At 29.6% G+C, this 23,290-nt stretch overlaps 5 protein-coding genes and 2 long non-coding RNA genes across 9 annotated transcripts; 3 read left to right on the top strand and 4 right to left on the bottom strand.

The window, feature by feature from the left end:
- Positions 1 to 120: 120 nt before the first annotated feature.
- LOC122636530 (centromere/kinetochore protein zw10 homolog) lies at positions 121 to 4,689 on the top strand. 2 transcript variants are annotated; one of them, XM_043827856.1, is made up of 10 exons: positions 121 to 252; positions 1,438 to 1,640; positions 1,709 to 2,516; positions 2,593 to 2,741; positions 2,803 to 2,903; positions 2,983 to 3,158; positions 3,250 to 3,456; positions 3,537 to 3,674; positions 3,771 to 3,904; positions 4,152 to 4,689. In XM_043827856.1, exons 2-10 carry the CDS (start codon positions 1,524 to 1,526, stop codon positions 4,365 to 4,367), a joined length of 2,046 nt encoding a protein of 681 aa, XP_043683791.1. In that variant the 5' UTR covers positions 121 to 252; positions 1,438 to 1,523; the 3' UTR covers positions 4,368 to 4,689. The 2 variants fall into 2 exon arrangements, with proteins under 2 accessions (XP_043683791.1, XP_043683781.1); XM_043827846.1 differs by lacking the exon at positions 121 to 252 and adding an exon at positions 999 to 1,343.
- On the bottom strand, positions 3,959 to 4,285 carry LOC122636536. The gene is made up of 2 exons (XR_006328973.1): positions 4,146 to 4,285; positions 3,959 to 4,074 (listed from the first exon to the last, which is right to left on the bottom strand). It is a non-coding gene; the product is annotated as an uncharacterized LOC122636536 (long non-coding RNA).
- Positions 4,690 to 5,336: 647 nt separating the features above from the next.
- Positions 5,337 to 9,651, bottom strand: LOC122636521 (RNA-binding protein Rsf1). The gene is made up of 3 exons (XM_043827819.1): positions 9,402 to 9,651; positions 8,198 to 8,788; positions 5,337 to 7,386 (listed from the first exon to the last, which is right to left on the bottom strand). Exons 2-3 carry the CDS (start codon positions 8,779 to 8,781, stop codon positions 7,359 to 7,361), a joined length of 612 nt encoding a protein of 203 aa, XP_043683754.1. The 5' UTR covers positions 8,782 to 8,788; positions 9,402 to 9,651; the 3' UTR covers positions 5,337 to 7,358.
- A 923-nt stretch (positions 9,652 to 10,574) lies between these two features.
- LOC122627041 (mediator of RNA polymerase II transcription subunit 17) lies at positions 10,575 to 14,036 on the top strand. The gene is made up of 9 exons (XM_043807798.1): positions 10,575 to 10,668; positions 10,746 to 10,860; positions 10,983 to 11,165; positions 11,223 to 11,539; positions 11,626 to 11,838; positions 11,935 to 12,140; positions 12,216 to 12,788; positions 12,917 to 13,065; positions 13,142 to 14,036. Exons 2-9 carry the CDS (start codon positions 10,772 to 10,774, stop codon positions 13,353 to 13,355), a joined length of 1,944 nt encoding a protein of 647 aa, XP_043663733.1. The 5' UTR covers positions 10,575 to 10,668; positions 10,746 to 10,771; the 3' UTR covers positions 13,356 to 14,036.
- A 170-nt stretch (positions 14,037 to 14,206) lies between these two features.
- LOC122627061 (gamma-secretase subunit Aph-1) lies at positions 14,207 to 16,372 on the bottom strand. Its single transcript, XM_043807831.1, has 2 exons — positions 15,708 to 16,372; positions 14,207 to 15,593 (listed from the first exon to the last, which is right to left on the bottom strand). Exons 1-2 carry the CDS (start codon positions 15,935 to 15,937, stop codon positions 15,110 to 15,112), a joined length of 714 nt encoding a protein of 237 aa, XP_043663766.1. The 5' UTR covers positions 15,938 to 16,372; the 3' UTR covers positions 14,207 to 15,109.
- A 97-nt stretch (positions 16,373 to 16,469) lies between these two features.
- LOC122627051 (maternal embryonic leucine zipper kinase-like) lies at positions 16,470 to 19,986 on the top strand. Of its 2 annotated transcripts, none has more exons than XM_043807818.1 (13): positions 16,470 to 16,749; positions 16,839 to 16,989; positions 17,075 to 17,184; positions 17,274 to 17,427; positions 17,508 to 17,614; positions 17,690 to 17,857; positions 17,940 to 18,137; positions 18,212 to 18,353; positions 18,427 to 18,513; positions 18,937 to 19,009; positions 19,080 to 19,230; positions 19,377 to 19,480; positions 19,623 to 19,986. In XM_043807818.1, exons 1-13 carry the CDS (start codon positions 16,603 to 16,605, stop codon positions 19,822 to 19,824), a joined length of 1,794 nt encoding a protein of 597 aa, XP_043663753.1. In that variant the 5' UTR covers positions 16,470 to 16,602; the 3' UTR covers positions 19,825 to 19,986. The 2 variants fall into 2 exon arrangements, with proteins under 2 accessions (XP_043663753.1, XP_043663744.1); XM_043807809.1 differs by having other exon boundaries at positions 19,554 to 19,986.
- LOC122627069 lies at positions 17,448 to 18,276 on the bottom strand. The gene is made up of 2 exons (XR_006326781.1): positions 18,169 to 18,276; positions 17,448 to 17,720 (listed from the first exon to the last, which is right to left on the bottom strand). It is a non-coding gene; the product is annotated as an uncharacterized LOC122627069 (long non-coding RNA).
- Positions 19,987 to 23,290: the final 3,304 nt, after the last annotated feature.

The raw sequence follows: 23,290 nt of genomic DNA, 5'->3' as shown, positions 1-23,290 counted from the left end.
GCTTCGACGCTACTACTAACTCCTTCTTCTTCTTCTTCTTCTTCTCTTCTTTCTCTTCTCTTCACTTCTCTACTCTTCTCTTCTCTTCTCTTCTCTCTTCTCTCTACTTCACAGGGCCACCTCCGAACGAGTCACCGAACGGAGGATCGGTACTACTCGCAACCATCACACCGCCTACTATTCTACTCGAAGGTAAACGCGCCTGTCACGTGACCTCCTCCCAACAACTACGTCACGCAGGTTGTGAAACAGGTGAGTTTATCCCCCCACCACTAATCCTACTCACTTGGTCACCGTCATGGCGTTCATGAGGTCTTCGAGAGATATTCTTAAGGAAAACGAACGTTTTCAAAAATTTTAATGAAATTAAAAGAGAATGTATGAACCAACGTCGCGCTTTTAATGACGTTCATAGATAAGAAAAGTTAGGTTAAAATTGTAAATTACTTTTAGGTCATATTAGGTTATATAGAATAATTTTCTTCTTTTGGATTATATGGTTTTTTTTTTTTTTTTTTTTATTTTGTTCTTTTTTTTTTTTTTTTTTATTCTGTCGATCAACAATTGTATACATTCAATAATAATTTATCTTTCTAAGATATAAAGGCGCTTCGAATTAGTCATATAACAGAATGAAATAGATACCAAGAGATAGAGTTAGCCATACTGATAGCATTATCGGCTTATCATCGTTTATTAAGTAAACTAAAAATGAATCGTAAAATTAGTCACACAATGTAGGCGTTGCTAAATCATCATCTATTCTCTTGTAATATTGAATTTGTTTCTTTGAAATTTTTATATTCATACGTTCGATACGTTTTCGACATTCTTGATTAATACCTTCAAATAATTTTGCGCTCATTTAAATAATTGATTGACTTTTTTACTTTATTATATACGTTCATATATGAAGATTGAATCTTGTATAAAATGTGTATATCACAAAAATATGGAAAAAATTATAAATATCGAATAATAATTATGGTGTATAAAAAGTATAAATATCGACAAATAATTACGATATACTTGGTATTATATAAAATATTTTCGAATATGCCACCTTAAAATTTAACCAATCGAAGCAGATCGCTACTGCGCATATACAAATTTTCTTTTTGTCAACATAACCTAATAATGTACTGGATATATTTTTATCTAACCGGTATTAAAAGAGGTTATACGAAGTTTATATAAAATATTCGATTTTTTATCTTAATGTAAACATATGTATTATATATAAATTAATATTAACAAAAATTGATATTTAATTTCTGTATATCAAACGTATCAGTACTTTCTCAATATGGTATCGTTTTTAACTGATGTGTTAATTACAGCAGGTAACCTTCAAAATTTTCTAGTATAATAATATTAATTTTGATTAATTATTTCTATTATTTTTAATATCTTTTTTTCTTTTTCTTTTATAAATAGGGCAAGTTGAGAAGCTCAATCTTCGGGAAAAAATTTCTCAAATACAGGAGGAAATAGTAAAACTAAAATATGATGTCAAAGATTTCATGGATGATAATTATATTGAATTTTCATCAAAGCTGACAAAAAACCAACGTTTAGTTTCTAAAGCTGAAATACTTACAAAGGAAATGAACGAGCTACAGAAAAGAATAGATGATCAGGTAGATTTACGAATATGTAACAATAAACAATTAGATATATGCAAGAAAATTGTATATATATTTTTTAGATCAAAATAGAATTATCTGGTTCCATAAAGGAATTACAAAATCTTTCTCAAGCATTAAAAGAATCAAACGTTTGTCTTCACTTATCTAACCAATTATTATCTCTTAACGAATGCATTAAGTCGATAAACCAATATCAAGAAGAACAGCGATACGTTGATACTGCTAAAAGTTTATGCACAATGCAGAATTTATTGGATAATCCTGAAAGTGATTTACAAGATCTTGAAATTTATAATGCCATTAAAGAGGAATATAAAAATTTACATGATTCATTTTTATCTCATGCTTCTTTGCTTTGGGACGAGCGCATTTGTTGGACTGGTTTAGAAAATAATAAAGATGAAACGGTCGTTACTCTTCATATTAAGGATAAACTTGAAAACATAGAAGATCTAATTCGTGGTTTACATTATGTTAACAAACTTTCTGATCATTTAGATCAATTTTCAGAAACAATAATGAGTCATATAATTCAACCAATTATCAATGAACATTGCTCAGTTTTTGTTTCAAAAGAAAATATATTCACCATTGAATATATTGATAAGAAACAAATACCAATTTATAAAAGTGTCCTGCATAATTTAAAATTATTATTTAGATATCTTCATGAACATTTTAATGTTATAATAGATGATAATCAAACCTTACTTATGAAGATGCAGCCTCATATGTTAGAACAATTAACAGAAAGTCTTACAATGAATTGCATAGCTAGAACTATTCCTAGTTCCAATACAGAATTAAAAAATTTTGAGCCAGTAGTTGAAGAAACTAATGAGTTTCAAAGTTATCTAGTAGAAATAGGTAATAAAAAGTTCTCTTCTCAAGGTCATTTTAATATTATATTAATATAATTATTTAAACTATTATAATTATACAGGTTTCATCACAGAAGAAAAATTATTCTTAAAAGAATACACTGATAATATCGATAAGCTTTTTATTGATAAAATATGTCAAGATTTAATGGTAAAAGCAAAAAATATTATCAGGAAAGATCTTCATGATTCAATAAAACACATACCAGAGGTAAATTTCATTAAAATTTTAACGATACAAATATATTAAAATTGTTGCTAATAATTTTTAGACTCCATTAAAATTTCCAAATGATGAATTAGAAAATGAAGATATATCAATTCATAGATACTTAAATGAATCTTCTTTTCAATTACCAACTTGTCAAATAAGGTACTTAATATTACAAATTTTCATTAAGTCAATAATTAATTCATAACTTATCATTAATTTGAAAAACATTTTTTTATAGCAAAAGTGCAAAAGAAATACTAGATCTTGCAAAGAGTATTTTGGATGAGGCTTGTGACAGTTCAGATGCCTCTGCAGTCAGATTGTTTTATACATGTAGAAATGTATTTGAAATGTATGCAGGATTAGTACCTGAACATCACAAAAAATTTTTGGAAACAATACCACAACAAGTCGGTAAGAATTGGTCAAATGAAAAAAATTCCAATACATGAGAAATAAATCATAAATGTATCTATAGGCCACTAGACATTACAACTGTTCTTAGCTCTATTCCACAACAACTGTATGTATCTTGCACACCATCTACTTACATTGGCACACGAATACAGAGATAAATTGCCAGAATCATTGCAACAGCTTAACTTAACGTTTACTGATCAAACGCTGATACTACGCAACGTGGGTTCTGAATGTTTTCTAGAGCACATGAGATACCAAAGAGATATTATTATAGATATCCTCAAAGAGTCAGGTCAGTCATAGTCAAATTTGATATAAATAATATAATTTTTAAACAAAATTTATAACAATCGAAATTGTAAATATAATTAGGTTTAGCAGCACTAGGTCAAGTTTCTGAATTACCTTCGTCTACTGAACGTGCATTGAGACAGTGCATCAGACAATTAGAATTGTTGAAGACTGTCTGGTTAGATGTTCTACCTATCAATATCTATTGTAGAGCTGTAGGCAAGTCTTAATTTTTTTCTTGTTTCACTTGGCAATATATTTATTATAAATTTAATGGCCTCACTTACCTCTCGTTTTTGTTTATATTTTTGACAGGATGCATCGCTAATTCTATGGTCGAAGATTTAATATTAAGAGTTACATCTGTTGAAGACATACCTGCTGATGTAGCTTCTGACTTAGTGATAATGTTTAATACAGTAGCAACACGTGCACCAATGATATTTCCAGTAAGTCGAGTGATCGCATTTAAATTCTAGGATTCAAAAATAATAGAGATAATATTTCATTAGAATTTATTTTATTAACTTGTTTATTATGCCACAACACTGTTAAGGAGTCATGTGTGATTCTGCGATCAAAGAGTTGATATAGATAGAGTTGTTCCATCAACTTGTTCCTGTAAAAGTGAAACTATAAGAACATATGCGGGGCTGATTATGTATAAATTTGACAAGAATACTTTTTTACTTTTAGGAATCCGAGGAGATAGCACAGTATGTACGAAAATGGAGAAAATTCTTAGAACTTATTAAAGTTCTTGGTGCATCATTAAAAGAGATCGAGATTAGATGGGCAAGTGGGAAAGGTCCTCTTGCAAAAGAATTTACAGCTATTCAAGTAAAACAACTTATTAGAGCATTATTTCAAAATACAGAAAGAAGATCAATTCTCTTAGCTTCTATTAAGTAATACAATACTGTATTGATATGTTATTAATAACCAGTGGAGAAAGAAAATTTATTTGTATTCTATGCATTTCATCTTACTTAACAAATAATTTCTTTTTTAATACTTTCCTTCATCTGATTTTTTTTTTTTTTTTATTTTAATAATTTGATATGTATATTTTTTTGTTTCCCTATAGTTATACATAGTAACGGAATTAAAAACGCTACGAAACGCTTCGAATGTGTATATGTGTGTATATATATATATATATTTGTGTGACAAAAAATTCGAGATTTAAATTTGTTTACATAAATCTTTAAGTCTTCATACATCTCAAGTTTTTTTTATCATTTCCATTGTTTTAACGATCCTTCTTACTTTCTCTACTTTTTTTTATAATAATTGTATTTTCTGACTTGGAAAAAATCAATATTCGTAATATGTATTGTAAACTATAAAATAACGTAAATAAATATATTTATAATAATTAAAACTTTCCAAACTAGTTTTAATATTTTATATCAATTTGTAAGATATTGAATACTGATCATGTTTTCAAAACTTATTAATACTTTTAAGTTTTAAATCATGTTCAAAGTGACTCGAATTTGTTGTCACATATATGATACAAATTCAAAGCAATTCAAAGTATTTCAGATTCCATCACTAGTTATATACGTGTATTCTTTGAATTTCATATTACGTGACGAGCTCTCATGCGATCAATTTCATATATGTGAATATAAATTCTTGATATTTACAGTATTTTTTCTCATTGTAATAAATCCTTGTAAACTGATAATATAAATTTGTGTAAGGATAATAAAAATTAATTGATCAAACAAGGCATTGAATATAAATGAATAATATTGGCTTGTATAATATAATGAAAGAGAAAAAGAAAGAGAAAAAGAGAGAGAAAGAGAGAGTGAGAGAAAGAGAGAACGCGAATATAATGATATAAAAAAAAAGGTTAAATTGTAACAAGAATTTCCAAGAATAGTATTTTTCATATAAAATGTTTTTCAGTGAAAAAAATATACAGCAAGTTAAAAATTGCATAACATATTACTATAGATAATTTCCAATTTTCATCAAGAATATATTCTTATATGAGTTATATTTTAAATATCAAATTATTTCGTTTTAATTAATTAAACCTATATATATCTGTGTTTATTACGTGTGCGTGCAATCTCAATTTTATACATATTCATAAATAAATCTACACACATATAACTACCAATACGCAAGCTGCCTCCTACAATTTAAATATAAACAAAGTGAAATCAAATAAAGAGCATATATATATATAAAGAGTATGTCAATTTGTTAAAAACTAATAACATTATGTTCTTGTAAAAATAAGATATAAATAATTTTTTCATCTAAAATACTTACTGGCTTTTTGTATTACATATTTTGTATTTAGAATAACGGAAAAATAATTCATGAGAAATAAAATAAAAGATTAAGCATTTTTATGTAATGTTCGCTGCTATGGATAAAAAAAAATATTGTTTAGGTTTTGCTTAAAGGAAGTTATTATAACATAACTCGAATCTTTGATATATTAAATATTCTCGAAATTTTTGATTTCATTCAATTTCAACAATACCTATACTGATAGCATCGAATTTTAAAATGGATTATTTTGTAACTTGTAATCAGAATATATATATATATATATATATAGAGAGAGAGAGAGAGAGAGAAATAGAGAGAGAGAGAGAGAGAGAGAGAGAGAGAAAGAGAGAGAGAGAAAGAGAGAGAGTACGAGGGTCATGTAACTGACCAAACTTTGAGATAGCTTTATACTCATATTTATAAGTCAAAGGCACTTGCGATATCTGAATTTGACAAAAATTCAGATTTCATTTTGAAATTTTCCTTAGAAAGGAACTAAAGGAAAAACAACGAAAGAAGATTTTCATTGGATATAGACACTGAGAGAGTAATCAGGCAGGCAGGCAGACAGGCAGGCAGGGTGGCGGGCAGTAGTGAGCGCAAATCATTTAATACGTTTCCAATTCCAAGTCATGTACAGTCGAGGTAAAACATTACCGTAATTTTATCATTTTATCTTTTAGAGTCCAAAAAAATAGAAGGAGACGCTCATAGATGCTTCCAAATGCAGGACTGTTTATGCGCATATATTGCTAGAAATAAGCACAGAGTATAGCCTGCGACAATGTCTCACAATCTCATAGTTTTGATTGCACACATTATCTGTGTATCAAAATTTTTTGGGGCCAGGACTGTTTCTTTGTGCACTAGCACGATAGGCCATATACGAGCAGCAGTTTGCATTTGGTTGTATTGCGCATAGTTTTTTTTCCCTTTTGGACCTATATAAAAACGTTTCTACACGCACGATCATAAGCAAGGTTTTAACTAGATATATGAAGACTGTACTCAGAAGTATCATCAATATACTGGAAAACGAGAGTTTGGAAAGACTGTATTCACGCAGAGACGCGGTATCTAATTATACAAAATTCATGGTTACTATATCAAGCTTAATTTATCTCCATTCTTCACTACCTTCAGGCAAGTAGAAAAAATGCAAATACGTTTCTAAACTTGCATAAGTACCATGGATGTAACTATTAAACAAATTTAATCTATGACCCATGGTGTATGTAAAAAATATACCTTATAAAATATAAAGAAATTGGGCATATTTTGCCAAGAAATAAATTGGAATTCACAAATAATTATAACTCTTATGAGTTAAGGCTCTAAATGCCGATAGATAGAGTCTTATCTTTCTCCCCATTTCATATCGAGCATAGAACTTTTACAGAATCTTATGAACTGTTAATTAAGAAAAGTGGCAACGACCACAATCTGTCACATCAGATCATATAATGCAAATATATGCTGCAGCATAAACTGCAATGGTCGTTCTTGTTTATATACACGTCGCTGCGTAGATTGGATAGAAATGTAGTCGTCGAGGCGGGTGGGTGATTGGCCCGCAGTTCAGATTGGCAACGCAGCGTAGTTCTTTTATGTGCATTCACGTAGATGACGATGACTGTGAACATGGAAGTGCAAAACAGGATGTCACATTATTTTCGCCATTTATGGCGTATGACTCCCACTGATTGAGAGTCTTTAGTCTCTCGATATATATAGATATATATAGATATTTATATATATATATATGTATATATGCATGCAATAACTTAATTTTTCAGAGTTAGCGATCAGAAACTCTTCCTCATGCATTTATGCTTTCGATCATGTATGCTCACTCCATCAAAATTTAACAATGAATTTACTAATATTTGACAATGAGTTCGCGCAAATAAAAACTATGGTAGAAAAAAATTAAAAAATTTCGGCTTTTATAATAATTATCTACATTACAGTTTTGCACGAATCCTAGTAAAATAATTTTTTCAAGGAAAAAAGAAAAAAAAAAAAAGAAAAAGAAAAAAAGTAGAGTATAAAATATGTTGTCACATCACAAATATACAAAAACAAAATAAAATCAATCAAAATAAATTTCTCATAATGCCTATTATGAATTTCTTTTTGTTAATGGTTACAGATTCTTGATTTACATATTGATCTATTTACCATATTTATTTACCTATTCTAAAACTTTTAAGATAATTACGGAGTATTGAAAAATCTAAAGTCGACTGTACCTGGAAGATATGCAGATGTGACATTGTAAATTTGCGATTTACTTATGGCAACATTTGCTATAAATCTTAATATAGAAAGGAATTCACCATATATATTCCCTTCCCAATATTTAAATTAAATATTATTGAACTCGTGCAGATGATAATGATTCAACTTAAAATCATTTTACGAAGACTGGGTATCATTAGTACCTGCCACGGCCAGCCGGAGAGCGGCTTCGGTACCTCGATGTGCCGGTATCCTTGCCAGTGTAGTATTCCATGCCAGTGTCTCCGCTAGTAGCACCATAGGCATCTTGCATATATCCGTCTCGAGTAACATACCCACCGGTACGATTGGACATATAATCTTCTCCATAGCGTCCTCTACCTCTACTTCCACCACCCCTGCCTGCATAATAGCTGCCCCCATAATCTCCATATGTACTGCCTCCTCTGTAACCCATACTAGCACCACCCCGAGAACCGAAATCCCTACCAGTAGTACCACGAACACCTCTGAATCCTATTCCACCCCTACCTCCGCCACGACCTCTACCACGTGAAATTTCCACTTTTAACTTGACACCCATTATTTCTGTGCCATTCATACTATTGCATGCCAATTCTGCTTCATTCATATTCAGAAATTCGATGAAGGCAAAGCCTGGAGGATTGAAGGCCACCCAAACCTTGTTAAGCTTGCCATATTTTTCAAACTCCATTTGTAGATCTTCTTTTTTGATGCTCTCATTGAGTCCACCAACGTAGACACGAGTATAGCCCTCCGGAGTCATTTTATATCTAAAAAAGTTAGTTTGTAGCATGGAAGAAATGAGAAGACTTTATAAATTTCGTTTGCTCAAAATCAATATAACTCAAACAAATCATATATATATTTGTTAAAATTTCATTTTATATGCTCATGTATTATCAATTAAGATTTTTTGCATTGTCCTTAAGCAAAAAGATGAACAAAATTATTTTAATTAATGTACTATCTAATTACCTTCAAACATGCATCAAATACAAATAAATATGTATCTATAAAGAGGCAATCAATATCAAGCATAATATTTACTATACAACGTGTAATACACGCTTTACACAACTTGATAATTTTTCTTATCCAAGTACACTAAGGATAATCATTATACGCAACGCGTCCATCGAAGAACCGCCGAAGAAAAACAAAGACTTAGGAAAGTACCTTTCTATGTCAAAAAAAATGTCGTGGTAACCTATCTTAGTATATTATTGTGTCTGATTTAAAAAGGATTTCGAAATATATAATATAACGCGAAATAGTAAAATAAGACTGGAAAATAAAACAAATATGTACATGAGTCGGAATACATGACTTTACGCGCCAATAATTTTGAAGTTTATTTTCCCGCTGTATCAATAAAGTACTTACCCTTTTCACTTTCTTTTTAATTTATCTTGACAAAACACAATATCAAACGACGATTTTATTATTATATAAATCACTGTATGAAGAAATATACAGCTACGGCGGCAGAATGATGCACACGACGGAATCAATAGAAGCGAATCAGTAGGGGTCCACAGTGCACAGAAACTATATCCGACGCCTCTGCGTCTCCAACCCAGACGCCCAAAATTTTTACAAATGGTTACCGATCAGTTTGTATTTTGCGACCGTTTATACGTTAAATATATTAACCCTATAAAATTATGTCATTTCTCTTATTCTTCCAAATAATCCTTATGTTTTATTTATTTGTTAATACGTTTCTTTTTATTTTACAAAAATCATAACATTTTATTAAATTTTTATTGTACTTATTTAATTTGTATGATCTTAACAAGTTGTAGTAGAAGCCATTTCTAGTTGCAATAGAAGTGCTATCTAGCAGAAAATTTCGAAACTTTTCTGCCATTCGTATATATTATTTATATATTTTTATTAATATTTAATATATTGCACATATATGTTATACTACAACAATTTAAATTACTCAAATTCTTTATTATTGTTAAAAGAGCGTATTACTTGATTTTACCGATATTTTATTTAATATCAAATTTCAAAATATTTAATGATTTTTTTCATCACTTTTTAAATTTATATATTTATGCAGAGACAAAGAAAATGTGGTAGTCTCCATGCGTCAAGCATGAACAAAAGGTCCGGGTTTATTGCTAGTTTTCAATCATGTTATCTTATACCTTGATTACGATACGTTTAGTAATATTTTTATTTTATTTTATTTTAAATAATCTATAGATACTTATTGTTATATAAAAATGTATATATCATGCTCCGTAGATAAAATTAAAATGTTTACATCAAATGTTTTTATAAAAATAAAATCTTTTGTAGGAGAATTGAGTTTTATTGTATCGTCCAATCAACGTCGGTTTTTATTACGCAATTCGTAGTGATTGGTTGTACTAGTAGTCATACTTTTATTGGACAATATTTGAAGCAACATTAATTTTTCTAAAATTATGATTTTTATTAAATTAAAAAATATAATACTGAAAAAAATTTTCAAAGATATTTTAATGATAATAAAATATTTCTTCAGGTTGTTTCTAAAATTTGATAGTCATAAATTTTATATGACTATAATAGAGTCGATCACAGTGAAACGCATTGTTCATTTATCATGTTTATGTGCAATTAGTTCAAAAATATTTTCTATTGTATTCCCAAAGTATTAAACGTTCTAATAATGTTATGTTATAATATTTTTTTTTATATATTAATTAAATAATATGTGCGCAATTTCAGTCGTAACTTTAAATACGTAAACAACAATGGCGTTTTCCGTGAACATCTCGGTAGAAGCACCAATTGAAAATCAAATTCAAGAAATCACTTATGATGGGCAAGAAATTTATCAGGCGTAAGTAATAAATTTAGAAATTATACCTGTGATTAAGAAAATATTTTACTTATGACGTTGAATGTTGTTGTAAAATCATGATGTTTATGTTAACCTTAACTCGTGTAACTTCAATATTACAGTCCTCTTACATTATCCGAAAATTTGGCAAAAATTGCCCAAAAGATAGATTTTAGTAAGACTAATGGAGAGGATATTAAAAAAGAACAATCTGAGAATGGTGATAAAAGCGAAGAGGACGCAAAAGATCCAACATCTTTTCAATCTTCGTTATGGCCATGGGACAGTGTTAGAAGCAAATTAAGGTATTCTTTTTATAACAAATAATAGATATTTCTATTTTAACGATTTGATCGTTTTAGGAATGCGTTAACAGAAGTATGTGTATTAGCAGATGTTCTTGCAATAGCAAAAGAAAAACATTATTTAGTTTTGGATCCTGTACCTCAAGAAACAGTTGAAGTAAAACCCATGGTTCAAGTATATGCTAGAAAAAAAGCATTAGCAGGAGCTGCTTCGGTTCTTATGATGGGAGCAGAAAGATTACGAAATAGTCAAAATGAATTAGCTAGGAACCGTAATACACCAGATTTTCACATTGAATTGTTAAGATTAAGACAAAATTGGCGTTTGAAGAAAGTATCCAATTCTATAATTGGAGATCTTAGTTATAGGACAGGTAATATTTTTGCTATTTAACTTTTATCTATATTGTTTTTCGATATATTATTTTTTTTTTTTTTTTTTTATAAAAATTAATTGCAGCTGGCTCTAAATATACTCAGACTGGCATGTTTGAAGTAACAAAAGCAGAAGAGGAAGAAAAACCAAATGGTAGTCCTCCTGCTTCACCTAATTCTAGTAGTAACACAACAGGGCAATCTCATGGACCATCCAATTCAAAAGCATCTGCATTGCGTGTTACTATACCTAGTGAATTACAAGGAGTAGCTTATATTGAAGTACTATGTCAAAAAGGTAGATAATATTAATTTAATATTCTATAATAATTTTTTTTTTCTATGTGATTATGATTATATTTGTTTAAAAAATGATCATTGTGTTTTTTTTTAGATCAGGAGGATTTGTGTAGTGCTAACATTAGTTTACTTAACAGTAGTGCGCATAGTTCTAATGCAGATATGCATTGGCAACAGAAATTAGAGGCAGCACAAAACGTTTTATTCTGTAAAGAACTGTTTAGTCAATTGGCAAGAGAGGCAGTACATTTACGTGCGCCAATTCCACATATGGTTGTTGGGAATCAAATTATGGCTACAGTAACTATTATATTCCTTGCAATTATTTAATTACAAAGTCCATTATGGAATGCATAAAATTTATTTTTGCGTCAGGTGCTTCCAGGAATTCAACTGATTATAGGTTTGTGTCATAGTACTGGGAATGACAAAAAACCAACTGCACCTCCACCTCACAAAACTGATCATGATCATGTGTTAGAACATTCCTTGCATCAATTGCTACGTGAGGTACATCATAAAAATACTCATCATCCGTTTCCTCACCCTTCATCTGGTCCTCTTGGACCTAGCAAACGTCGATGTTTGGCTGGTCCAACAGCAGCAGATAGATATGAACTTTTAGAAATGTCAAAGAGTCAAACGTTATTGGAACAAATCATTCAACAAGCTCAACACTTTTTCATGAGATTACGTACTGAATATGTTCTGGATACAATAGCAAAAGAAGTTAAGGATCCTTTAATCGTATCTCACTGGATGGCATTAAATTCCCCTACACAGTCATGTGTCAAAATTAATATATTAACACACGGATACGATAGTTTATATCGTACTTCATTGATTGTTCATGTAGGAGAAAAATCACTTAAATGTGTCTGTAGAGATGGCAGAGTAATGCATATGAGTTATGAACCTCAGGAATTAAGAGATTTAATTTTTTGTCAGGTCAGTTCCTTAATATTATCGATTAATTTTAATTTAACAATGTAGAATTATACTGCACGCACACACATACACACACACACACACACACACACAATAATATGATATATTTAATACTAGGATTATTTTAGATATATCAACATCAAATAACGGCAGTACAATCTTTGGCAAAATGCATGGGCTGGCAACTCTTAGGAAATAGTTCACATCTTGGTTTAGGTGCGGTTGAGCCCCTAGGAAATGCAAGTAGTTGTATTTTAGCTTCACCAATCGGTGACAGGTAATTTATAATTTATATACTCATGCAATTATTTCTAATAACAATTATTACGTTATTTTGTACTTTTTATTCTCAGAATGATCGCTGTAAGATGTGAACCCCAAACAGGAGTACAAGTGGCTATTGCACATTCTCCTAGAAAAGATTTCTTTCCAGGTCAATTAGTACGAGAAAGGAAATGGGAAAATTTAGGCGGTTCTTTTAAAGAAGTTAGATGGGATAAGATGGAAGGAAAAAATTTTTTGAATAAGATGGAATTGCTCATGGCTTCCTTAACAAGTAGTTCATAGACGTGTAATACAAAAAAGGACTCATTTGTAGTTCTACACTTCACAGGGTGCAAAATATACAGATCATATTATTTTAAGCAATTGTACAAAGTATTATACTTAATAGATTTGACGCAATATATTGCTATTTCTGAAATACAAGATAATGTTAATAATTGAAAAGTTCTTAAGAGCAGTTTCTCTCGAGTAAATACAATGATGTAACATATTTTAAATTTCAGTATATTTATTTTTGAATGTTGATACAGTGGACTTTTATTAAATAGGCTTTATAAGTCAATATTCAATATCAACTTGTTATATTTTATGTATGATGTAAAAAAGAATAGAGAGTTCTGAGAGTGCTGCTCTTCAAAAAGTATAGCGTTTATAAAGTCAATATTTTTGTAATACTTAATTTTATGATCTTGAGGTAGATTCTACCAAATTCTTATTAATCTAAGTATACTCTCCTATACTTAGATTGTGTAAAAAGTTATTATAGACGTCATAACATTTGTGTATTGAAACATTCAAGAAATATAATTGTGACATTAATAGTAAAAAAAGTATGCATGGCAATTTAATCTCTAACATACGAATAGGAAAGAGTAATATTAAATATGCAGTGGCAAATGATTTCTATACAATAAATTGATTTATTATTTTATTAATGAAAAGAATGAGAATAACAATGATGCTCGTTTCTTTTTTTTTTTTTTTTTTTTTTTTTTTTTTTTTTTTTTTTTTTTTTTTTTTTTTGGAAGACAGTGATATATAAAAAATATCTTAATATTTTTATGAATTTTAAGTACATTACATATTTACTTGTTTTCCGAGATGATGGTAAGGAATAGATCAATGCACCTGCGATTGTACAAAAATGGTTTTTATTTGAATTACATAATTATACGAAATGTAATATGAATGGATTAATAAACTACTATGAAATGACATTGTGTTAATGAAATAAGGTGCGAGATAGAACATGATCCAATAATTATCTAAATTGTATTTTTAACAAATTATCTTATATATAAAATCAATAAACAATTCCTTACTTATCGCGTCTTTTGTATATTATATTCAAGCAATAGTTTGTTTTCAAACTTTTGCATAAAATAATCTGTATCATTATATCATATAATTAGATACACATACATACATGCATACATACACACATACATACATACATACAATCGCATAGAGAGATATTACATTTAGTTTTCTTGAATGAATATGCTATGCACTATATTATATCACTAAATTTTAAATTAAAACATTGTCTTTGCTTTACTGCAGTTTGAACAATAACTACGCTATTATCATTTGTTTTAATGGATCAAGGGACGGACTAGCAATTTTATCAAAAAACTTAATGCTAGAGCGTACCAAATAAAATAAATCAGATTACCTAAAATAGTTCTTACAGTTTCAAATCTTCAAAGAATTTAATGAATTAATGTATTTATAATATAGCTGTGGTTCTCAATGCTCTTATCTTTAATTCTTTTTTAAAGTAGACGTCTAATAAATAACTAAAGATCGTAGAGTTAACTTTTACTCCATATTCAATCCTCTCGTTGATTTATACTTATGTTAAGTATTAAGAAAGAATATCATTTTATTATCTTGTATAATATTTTTGTAAACAGTCCTTTTGTAAGTTATTTATTAAGAAATCAAATCATGTCCAGACTTTTATTTTTATAAAAAATGAAATATTTTGTTTTTACATCTATATATTATTAAACATGTACTCATTATATAAGCTCTTAATTTCTTATAAAACACTGAGTTATATTCACTATTTTCCCACCAGCGACCTTAAAGGCAAGAATCGCATTAATAATTAAAATAGTGTAACCAAAAGAGAGACTGATCGCAAATAACTGTTCTATGTTTAATAGGGTCATGAAGGAGACGGACAAATGTGATCCTATGACCCATATAATTTGTCCCCAGTTCCGTTTATCAAGAGCAGCAAAAAATATAATACCCCAGAATGTATGCAGTAAAATGAAGCATAATGTGGTGGATGCTGATATGATGAAGAAGTATTCTGTACCGTGTTTGAGACCCATGGTTCCAGGACCAACTGCGTCTGCTAACACATTGACCAGAGCAAAAGCTCCACTCATGAAACCGAAGCCTAGGCCACAAACATATGCAAATACATGTCTGCCGTTAACTACTTCAGTTGTAGTTACTTTTTCTAAACCTTTTTCAGCTTTTCGTAATACCCAGTATAAAAGATACCTATTAATTTATAAAATCGATTAGTATCAACATTATCTTTACATACATAGGTATAACAAATAATACGTGAAAACGAAACAAAAAATAAAAATGTATTTTGTAATATTTTATTACCTGAAAGCTTCTTGGAGTAATACGGAATATAGTAATCCAAACATTAAATGATTTTGAAATGGAATAGTATACCAAAGCACGGATGATAAAAGTAAAGAAATAAGCCAGAAAAAAGCACTGGCAATTAGTATAATAATTTTTATTGGATCATTAGCTATAGTAAATGCGAACATGGCTAATGGAGGCCCAAAAGCCAAGGAAGCACAACCGAAAAAATCCATAACCGTCATTTTTGTTGGGATGAATGCTTAATCACTCGCGTGTACTTATTTGTCAATTGACCTTTCTTCCACACTAACTGCTTCTAATCCTACACAGCCTTATTATGGCTCGAATGTCAACTTTCTGTGGGCGCATTTATTGCATTACCACAAACATAATTTTTAAATTTGACATTTCAGAACATATTTATAAGGTTAAGTACGACCTCGTTCAACAATCTTTAGAAATCGTACTACTGATAAATGAAAGCACCTTTGTATGAATTACAATGAGATAAGCTTACACTGTAATCGATAGTTTATCGATATTTTTTTTTTTAATTTGCAATATTGAACTTCATTCTCGAATTTATACAAGTTATTAAAAATTAAAACCAGGAATAAAATTGCGTAGATTTTACTCGATCGATATATTTTTTAAACGGGTAGATTATTTCTATGAAACGTGTTAAAAAAAATTTTCAAAAAATGATCCTAACAAGTGTTCTAGTTATTATTTCTATTGGTGTTATAACGTTGGCAGCATTGACGCTATGAACATTGTCATGAAAAGTGAATGATCCTGATTGGCTTTTAAAAACTGTTTACGTTAAACTGGTAGTTTGAAAAGTTATTCAGACAGCGAGTGTCATTCGCTTGCAAAGTGTTTTTATTTAATTCATTAAATTTTTGTTATGATGGTGCGATATGCAGCTCTTAAGGGATTATATGAGTTGGAAAAGACAATTGGAAGCGGAGGTTTCGCAAAAGTTAAACTTGGTATACATGTTGCGACTGGAGAAAAAGTTGCTATTAAAATTATGGATAAGACAGCTTTGGGCGTAAGGGATTATTTATTTAAATTTTATGGGCCCTTATATAACAATAAAAAAAAAAAAAAAATGGGATATGTAAAACCTTGAATTTTTAGGATGATTTACCAAGGGTAAAATTAGAAGTAGAAGCGCTCAAAACTTTGCTACATCAACACATATGTAAATTGTATCAAGTTATAGAAACAGACACATATTATTTCATGGTAATAGAATATTGTTCAGGAGGAGAATTGTTCGATCATATAGGTGATTGTTCATCTGATTTTATTTCATTGATGTTGATTTAATATAGATTTAACCCAGACAAGAATTAATTTAATTATTTTTACAGTCGAAAGAAACAGATTGACCGAGTCAGAATCTCGCAAATTTTTTCGTCAAATTGTTTCCGCGGTAGCATATTTGCATAGCCTTGGATATGCTCATCGTGATCTTAAACCTGTATGTTTGTTTTTATATATATATATATGTATATATTTTTTTTACATATCAATCAATAGTCGAACATAATGAATAATACTTATTTATAGGAAAATGTTTTATTAGATAAAGATGAAAACTTGAAACTCATTGATTTTGGTTTATGCGCGAAACCAAAAAGTGGAATGCAATCGCATTTGTATACTTCTTGTGGTTCTCCAACTTATGCAGCACCGGAATTGATATTAGGCAAAAAATATTTAGGTTCTTAATAATATCTTTAATTCAAATTATTTCCTATTCTTATTAAAAAACAGAAGTTGTCATAATTATTTTATGGATAGGTTCAGAAGTAGACATCTGGAGCATGGGAGTCATTCTTTATGCTTTACTCTGTGGTTTCCTTCCATTTGATGACAATAGTATAGAGAATTTATACAAAAAAATTTTGGTAAGAATTTTATAGTCCTTGTTAATTCTCGATCTTCCATTTTTCTATTATTTTAAATTTATCTTTTATAATTAGAGTGGGAAGTATGACGAGCCAGGCTGGTTATCTAGTAGTAGCAAAAGATTAATTCGTGCAATGTTACAAAGAGATCCAAAAAAGAGGATAACGATTCAAGAATTGTGCAATCACCCATGGATAACATCAGGTTTCCTTAATCCAATATCATTTGTTCATAAAACTAATGTAAGAATTTTAAAAACAATTTTCTTTATCTGTATACTAGGCTACTTCAATAAAAAAAATATTTTGTTACATGGGCACACAGTTTGAGAAAGATGACGATGTATTAAGTACTATGTCTGCAATTTGTGGAGAACACAGTTCGGATATATGGAATATATTAGCTAAAAGTGACAGAACTGATTATAGAACAGCCACGTATTTATTACTACTTGATAGAAAATTGCGTGGCCTTTCTTTAAAAATTTCATCCTCTGCAAAGTCTTATTTCAGGCAGGGCTTGGTATATATTTGTTACTATTTTTTATACTTACTTATCATTCCTAATTATTGATATCATATATCATTGTTATATAGACAGGAGTCGATTTGCCGCAGCATGAAGGTGGAGTTCATAATTTTATCACAAATTTGGAACACTCTCCTAGAAGTAAAATAATTAGAAGATCACCTGTCACCAATGACTGTTCAATTAATAAATACAAAACTCCTGTTGCTGGTTAGTACTTGACTCATATATGTTTTGCTATTTGCGATGCTATTTTTAAATTGAATTACATTTCTATTTTTAGATAAAACTGTAAAACAATTCACAGAACCGCAGACTGCTTGTAGAAAAAGATTAAGAAGTAAAGAATCAGATGAGTGTTCTTCCCCTGGTAAGTTCTGTTTTATTATAAATATATGCTAGTAAATACATATATTAACATATTTGTTTTCTTATAAAAAAACATCTTTAGAAAGCTATTTTACTTTGGTTGTAAGACATACTCTCTGTCTGTGCAATATGTTTTCTAAAGTTGGCTACTAATTAGGTGATACCAACATCTTAATTAGAAACTTTAATGGAAGTTCCCAAGATCTATACATTACAGTAGATATATGTAAAGTGGATAATTACAGTAGAGAGAGATAAAGAGAGAGAGAGAGAGGGAGAGAAATAACACGCAGTTTAGACTTAGAAGTTCTCTTTCAGTAAAATTTATGTGTTTTACTCTTATTAAACAAGTATATTTTTGTAATTTTTTATAATATTCTTGTAACATGAAAATTATCATAATGTCCTAAATACTTTGTTTCAGTGCCAATAAAGAAGTGTACTGAAAAAAATAAACTTGTATCAACACCTACTAATAACGTACCATCAGAATCTAGGTAAAATTATTGCAATTTTATTTCACTAAAATATTACTGATATTTGATAGGCAAAATATTTTATATATAGAGATGCACAATCCTCGACGCCGGGAAGTGCAAGAAAAGTTATAATGGGTTTGGAGAGAGGGTTGCATCGTGTTAGGTGCGTTCTTACTCCAAAACGGCGAATTAAAAATGAAAATGTAGATCCTGATCAGCCGACTGTACTTTCTGGAAAAGTACGTATTTTTTTATTACAAAAAATAATACTTTATATATATATATATTATATAAATTATATACTATATTAATTACATAAAAAAGATATATATATATATATAAATATAATGAAATTATTTAAACGACTTTGCTTTATTTTTTGAAGGGTTTGTGCAATGTATCATCGACATCCAGCGATTGTCCAAAATACGTCTTATCACAATTACGACGAGCTTTACGACGTAAAGGAATTATGTGTCATCAAAAAGGGTAAATAGAAAAGAATATATTATTTAAGTAAACACACAAGTAACAATTAATAAAATAATCAAAATTTTCGTAGTTTCATTTTGCAAGGAGAGACGGATGACTGTACGGAAGACGTGAATAATACGAAACCATTTTTATCTAGAAATGCATGTTCATTCGAATTAGAAGTATGTTTATTGGAAGGTATTTCCGATGATAAACTATTAGTTGGTATACGAAGAAAGAGATTAAAGGGTGATGCGTGGGTTTATAAACGAGTATGCGAAGAGGTTCTAGCTTTGGCAGCAGAAGATATATCCAGTGGACAAAAAGATGGTTCTTCGGAATCAAAGTGTCCTATTTAGAAAATTATAATATTTTCAAATGGATACAGATCATTTTTACGATCTTAATTACTACACGCTCCAAGATTTGAAATATTTTGATCTCAGTCAGTGTGTATCGCGATCGCATATATATATATATATATACGTTTGATATTTTATAAAAAGGAAAAACAAAAGAAAAACAATATGTACATAAATTAAAATATATAATACCGATCGAGTAAACATAATATTAATTTTTTTTATATCATTTATTATGTCGCTCGAGTTCGTGGAGTTTCTCATCAAAACTATAAATATATTATTAATCCTTAAAACAACAAAATGATCTTTATATATGAATGATAGATTCGTCTAAAAAAAAAAAAAAAGAAAAAAAAAAACAAAAAAAAAACAAAAAAAAAAAGATAAAAAAGGAAAAGAAAAAAGAAAAAAAGAAATAAGAAAAATACAAAAATGTAACGATGGAAGTAACTTTCATAAAACGTAATTTTCAATGAAACAAGTGTTCTTGTTATTGACGTTACATTTTATATAAGGATTATTATAGAGCTTAAGGGATAATTAATAATAAAATGCAACGTATATAGTATAAAATTCATAATAAATAAATAAATAAATAAATAAATAAATAAATAAATAGATAGATAAATATATATTTTTAACATTCCAACTTTACGATTCCATCCTATTTTATATCTTTTATATTTTCCATACCTTCAAAAACAGGAATGCATTTGATACGTTTCACTGGTATGAACCCTTTGTACCAACGACGCGTATAAAAGGGCACAAAGAATCTTTGAATTTCGCCGACCCTTATCGCGAAATATGTAAAGGCTCGTTTTGATGTTCATAGGAAAAGGATCTAAAGTATCGCGGTTCGTTTGAACCTTAGCAACAGTGCGGGAATGTAAGTATAGACAGGTGAAGTTATAAAATCACAGCACAACAAATCGATCAGCATAAAACGAAACCGTTTTGTTTTATGGGAAAGGAAAGACGATCCTTTTATCTTCGACCGCTCGTCGAAACTTCATTCGGTTCAACTATCGTATTTTCAAAGTGTATATACCTATATATTTGCTTGTTCGTTCTATGTTAGTCCTGATCGATCGATCTCTTTCTTTGGATCGTTGTAAAACGACGAAACGAAGCTTGAAAATGACTCTTACGTTGGTCGGTGAATATATCAAAGAAGGGTTTACAAAGGGTTCGCCGATAAAATTTTGTATTTCTCTTTTAACGTAAAATATTCGATTTCTTTTTCTTTTTTTCCTAATCAGGATATATACAGTATTTTTCAAATAATATTTTATTTTTTATTTGCACATATATATATATATATATATATATATATATGTATCTATAGCACCGATGCGATAATTTATTTTGTAAAAAGGAATTAGTAGAGAGAAATAAAAAAAAAAAAAATTAGAAAAAAGAAATAAGAAGAGACCTAAGTACGTAAGCGTATAGTTAATGCAATGGCGCACGACCTAAGTCCATGGAACATAAATTACAATTAACCGAACGTTGAGAGCTGGCCTGTGCGTGCGTGAGACTCTCTCGTATAAGCAAGCGTTACTTTACTTTAATTCATCGTGTATTTTATCTCGAGAAAGTCTTCGATCGAAATAGAAGAAGAGACGAAGTATGTATATAGCACGAAGTAGCACGGATTACCAATATAAGAATTTCATCTATCCAGACATGTTGCTGGTTGAGAAAAAGAAATGATGATCCATTTCGAAGGCTGAGAAAGTTATAAACGAATAAATATATAATACTAATAATAATACTACTACTAAAATAATAATAATAATAATAATAATAATAATAATACTGATACTAGTAGCAATAATAATGAATTTGAGAAAATAAAATTTGCATGATTCTCTAATAATTATAATATTTTTTATGACGATGATCTATTTATAGAAAAGAAAATTACAATATACAAATAGATCCATAATAATGATAATAATAATGATAATAATAATAATAAAAAAAATAATTTAAACTTTGAGAAATAAAAGCTTTCAACAATTCTCTGAATAATTATTATATAACATTTCCTGTCAATAATTATTAATAAGACGAGGAAGAGAGTATAAATATAAAAGCTATAACTATATAAACATTGATTAGAGTTAATAAGTAAAAAGCAACCGTTACAAACAAGATTCATTTCGTAGTCACGATCGCATCATTCGCATAATGATCATCATCGTAGACTGTGTTAGCCCTTATAAATCTTTCATGAGAATCCGAATCCGTTGGCCTCGCTAAGATACACGTTGGTAGAACATATTTATCGGGCGAGTACAATTTCTTAACGCATGCTTACCGCATACGGAACGTACGAATACATAGATACATACCACAAAAACACACATGTGCATATATATATACACATACATACATATATATATATATATATATATATATATATATATATGTAGATACGTCCAGTACGGCCAATTACGGCCGTCGGTTAATTAAGGATTGGGGCAATGAGGCCCAGCGATGTAGTTTCCGTGATAATGATTATCTTCGACGGTAATTGAGTGCACGGTGCCTCGTGGAAGGGATAAGGAGAGTTTAAGGGGTGGGGAGAGTAGAAAATAAAGGGGGAAGTTGAAAAAGGAGGGTGAAGAAAGAAATGAAAAGAAAGAGGAAAGAATATATACCACCTCCATCTTTCTTCTTTCTTTCTTCTTCATCTTCTTCTTCTTTTTCTTCTTCTTCATTATCGTGTTTTCTTTCTTTTTTTTTTTCACGCTCGTTCGTGCCTCTTGTTGAATATCGTCTAAGTATAAAAACGATGAAAAAGGTAAGAAGGTACTTCTCCCGAGGCCGTAGAAGGCGCGTGTTTGAGCTTGTGTGCGCGAGCGCGTGTAAGGGTGGCACGCGCGGCCGGCTTCTATCGCTTCCGGGCATCAGCGTGATCGCGAGCCGCGGCTAATTGCTCTTTAATGCGAACGAACGAACGAACGAACGAACGAATGAACGAACGAATGAACGAACGAAGGAATGAAGGAACGACCGACCGACCGACCGAACGAACGAACGAACGAACGAACGAACGAACGAATGAACGAACGAATGAACGAACGAATGAGAGAACGAACGAACGAATGAACGAATAGAAGCATCTTGTTTTTTAAGATTTTATATATATATTTTATATATATATATATATAATACACAGATAAATATTATATGTTATATACTATACATTATTATATATATTATAAATACACACATGTGTATATATTTATTATATATATTATATGTATGTATATTTTATAAATATATATGTAATGTGTTCGTATATGTACTGTTTTTATATACACAATATATATATATATATATATATATATTTATATATGTATGTATGTATGTCCATATCGTGCGCGACATTATATAATATTAAATATATTTGACATCGATGGAAAATTTAATAAAAAAAAGAATTTCT

Source organism: Vespula pensylvanica, chromosome 1, assembly GCF_014466175.1.
Source record: "Vespula pensylvanica isolate Volc-1 chromosome 1, ASM1446617v1, whole genome shotgun sequence".
NCBI lineage: Eukaryota > Metazoa > Arthropoda > Insecta > Hymenoptera > Vespidae > Vespula > Vespula pensylvanica.
Note: the sequence above shows the minus strand (reverse complement) of the source record. Positions and strands in the feature narration are given on the sequence as shown.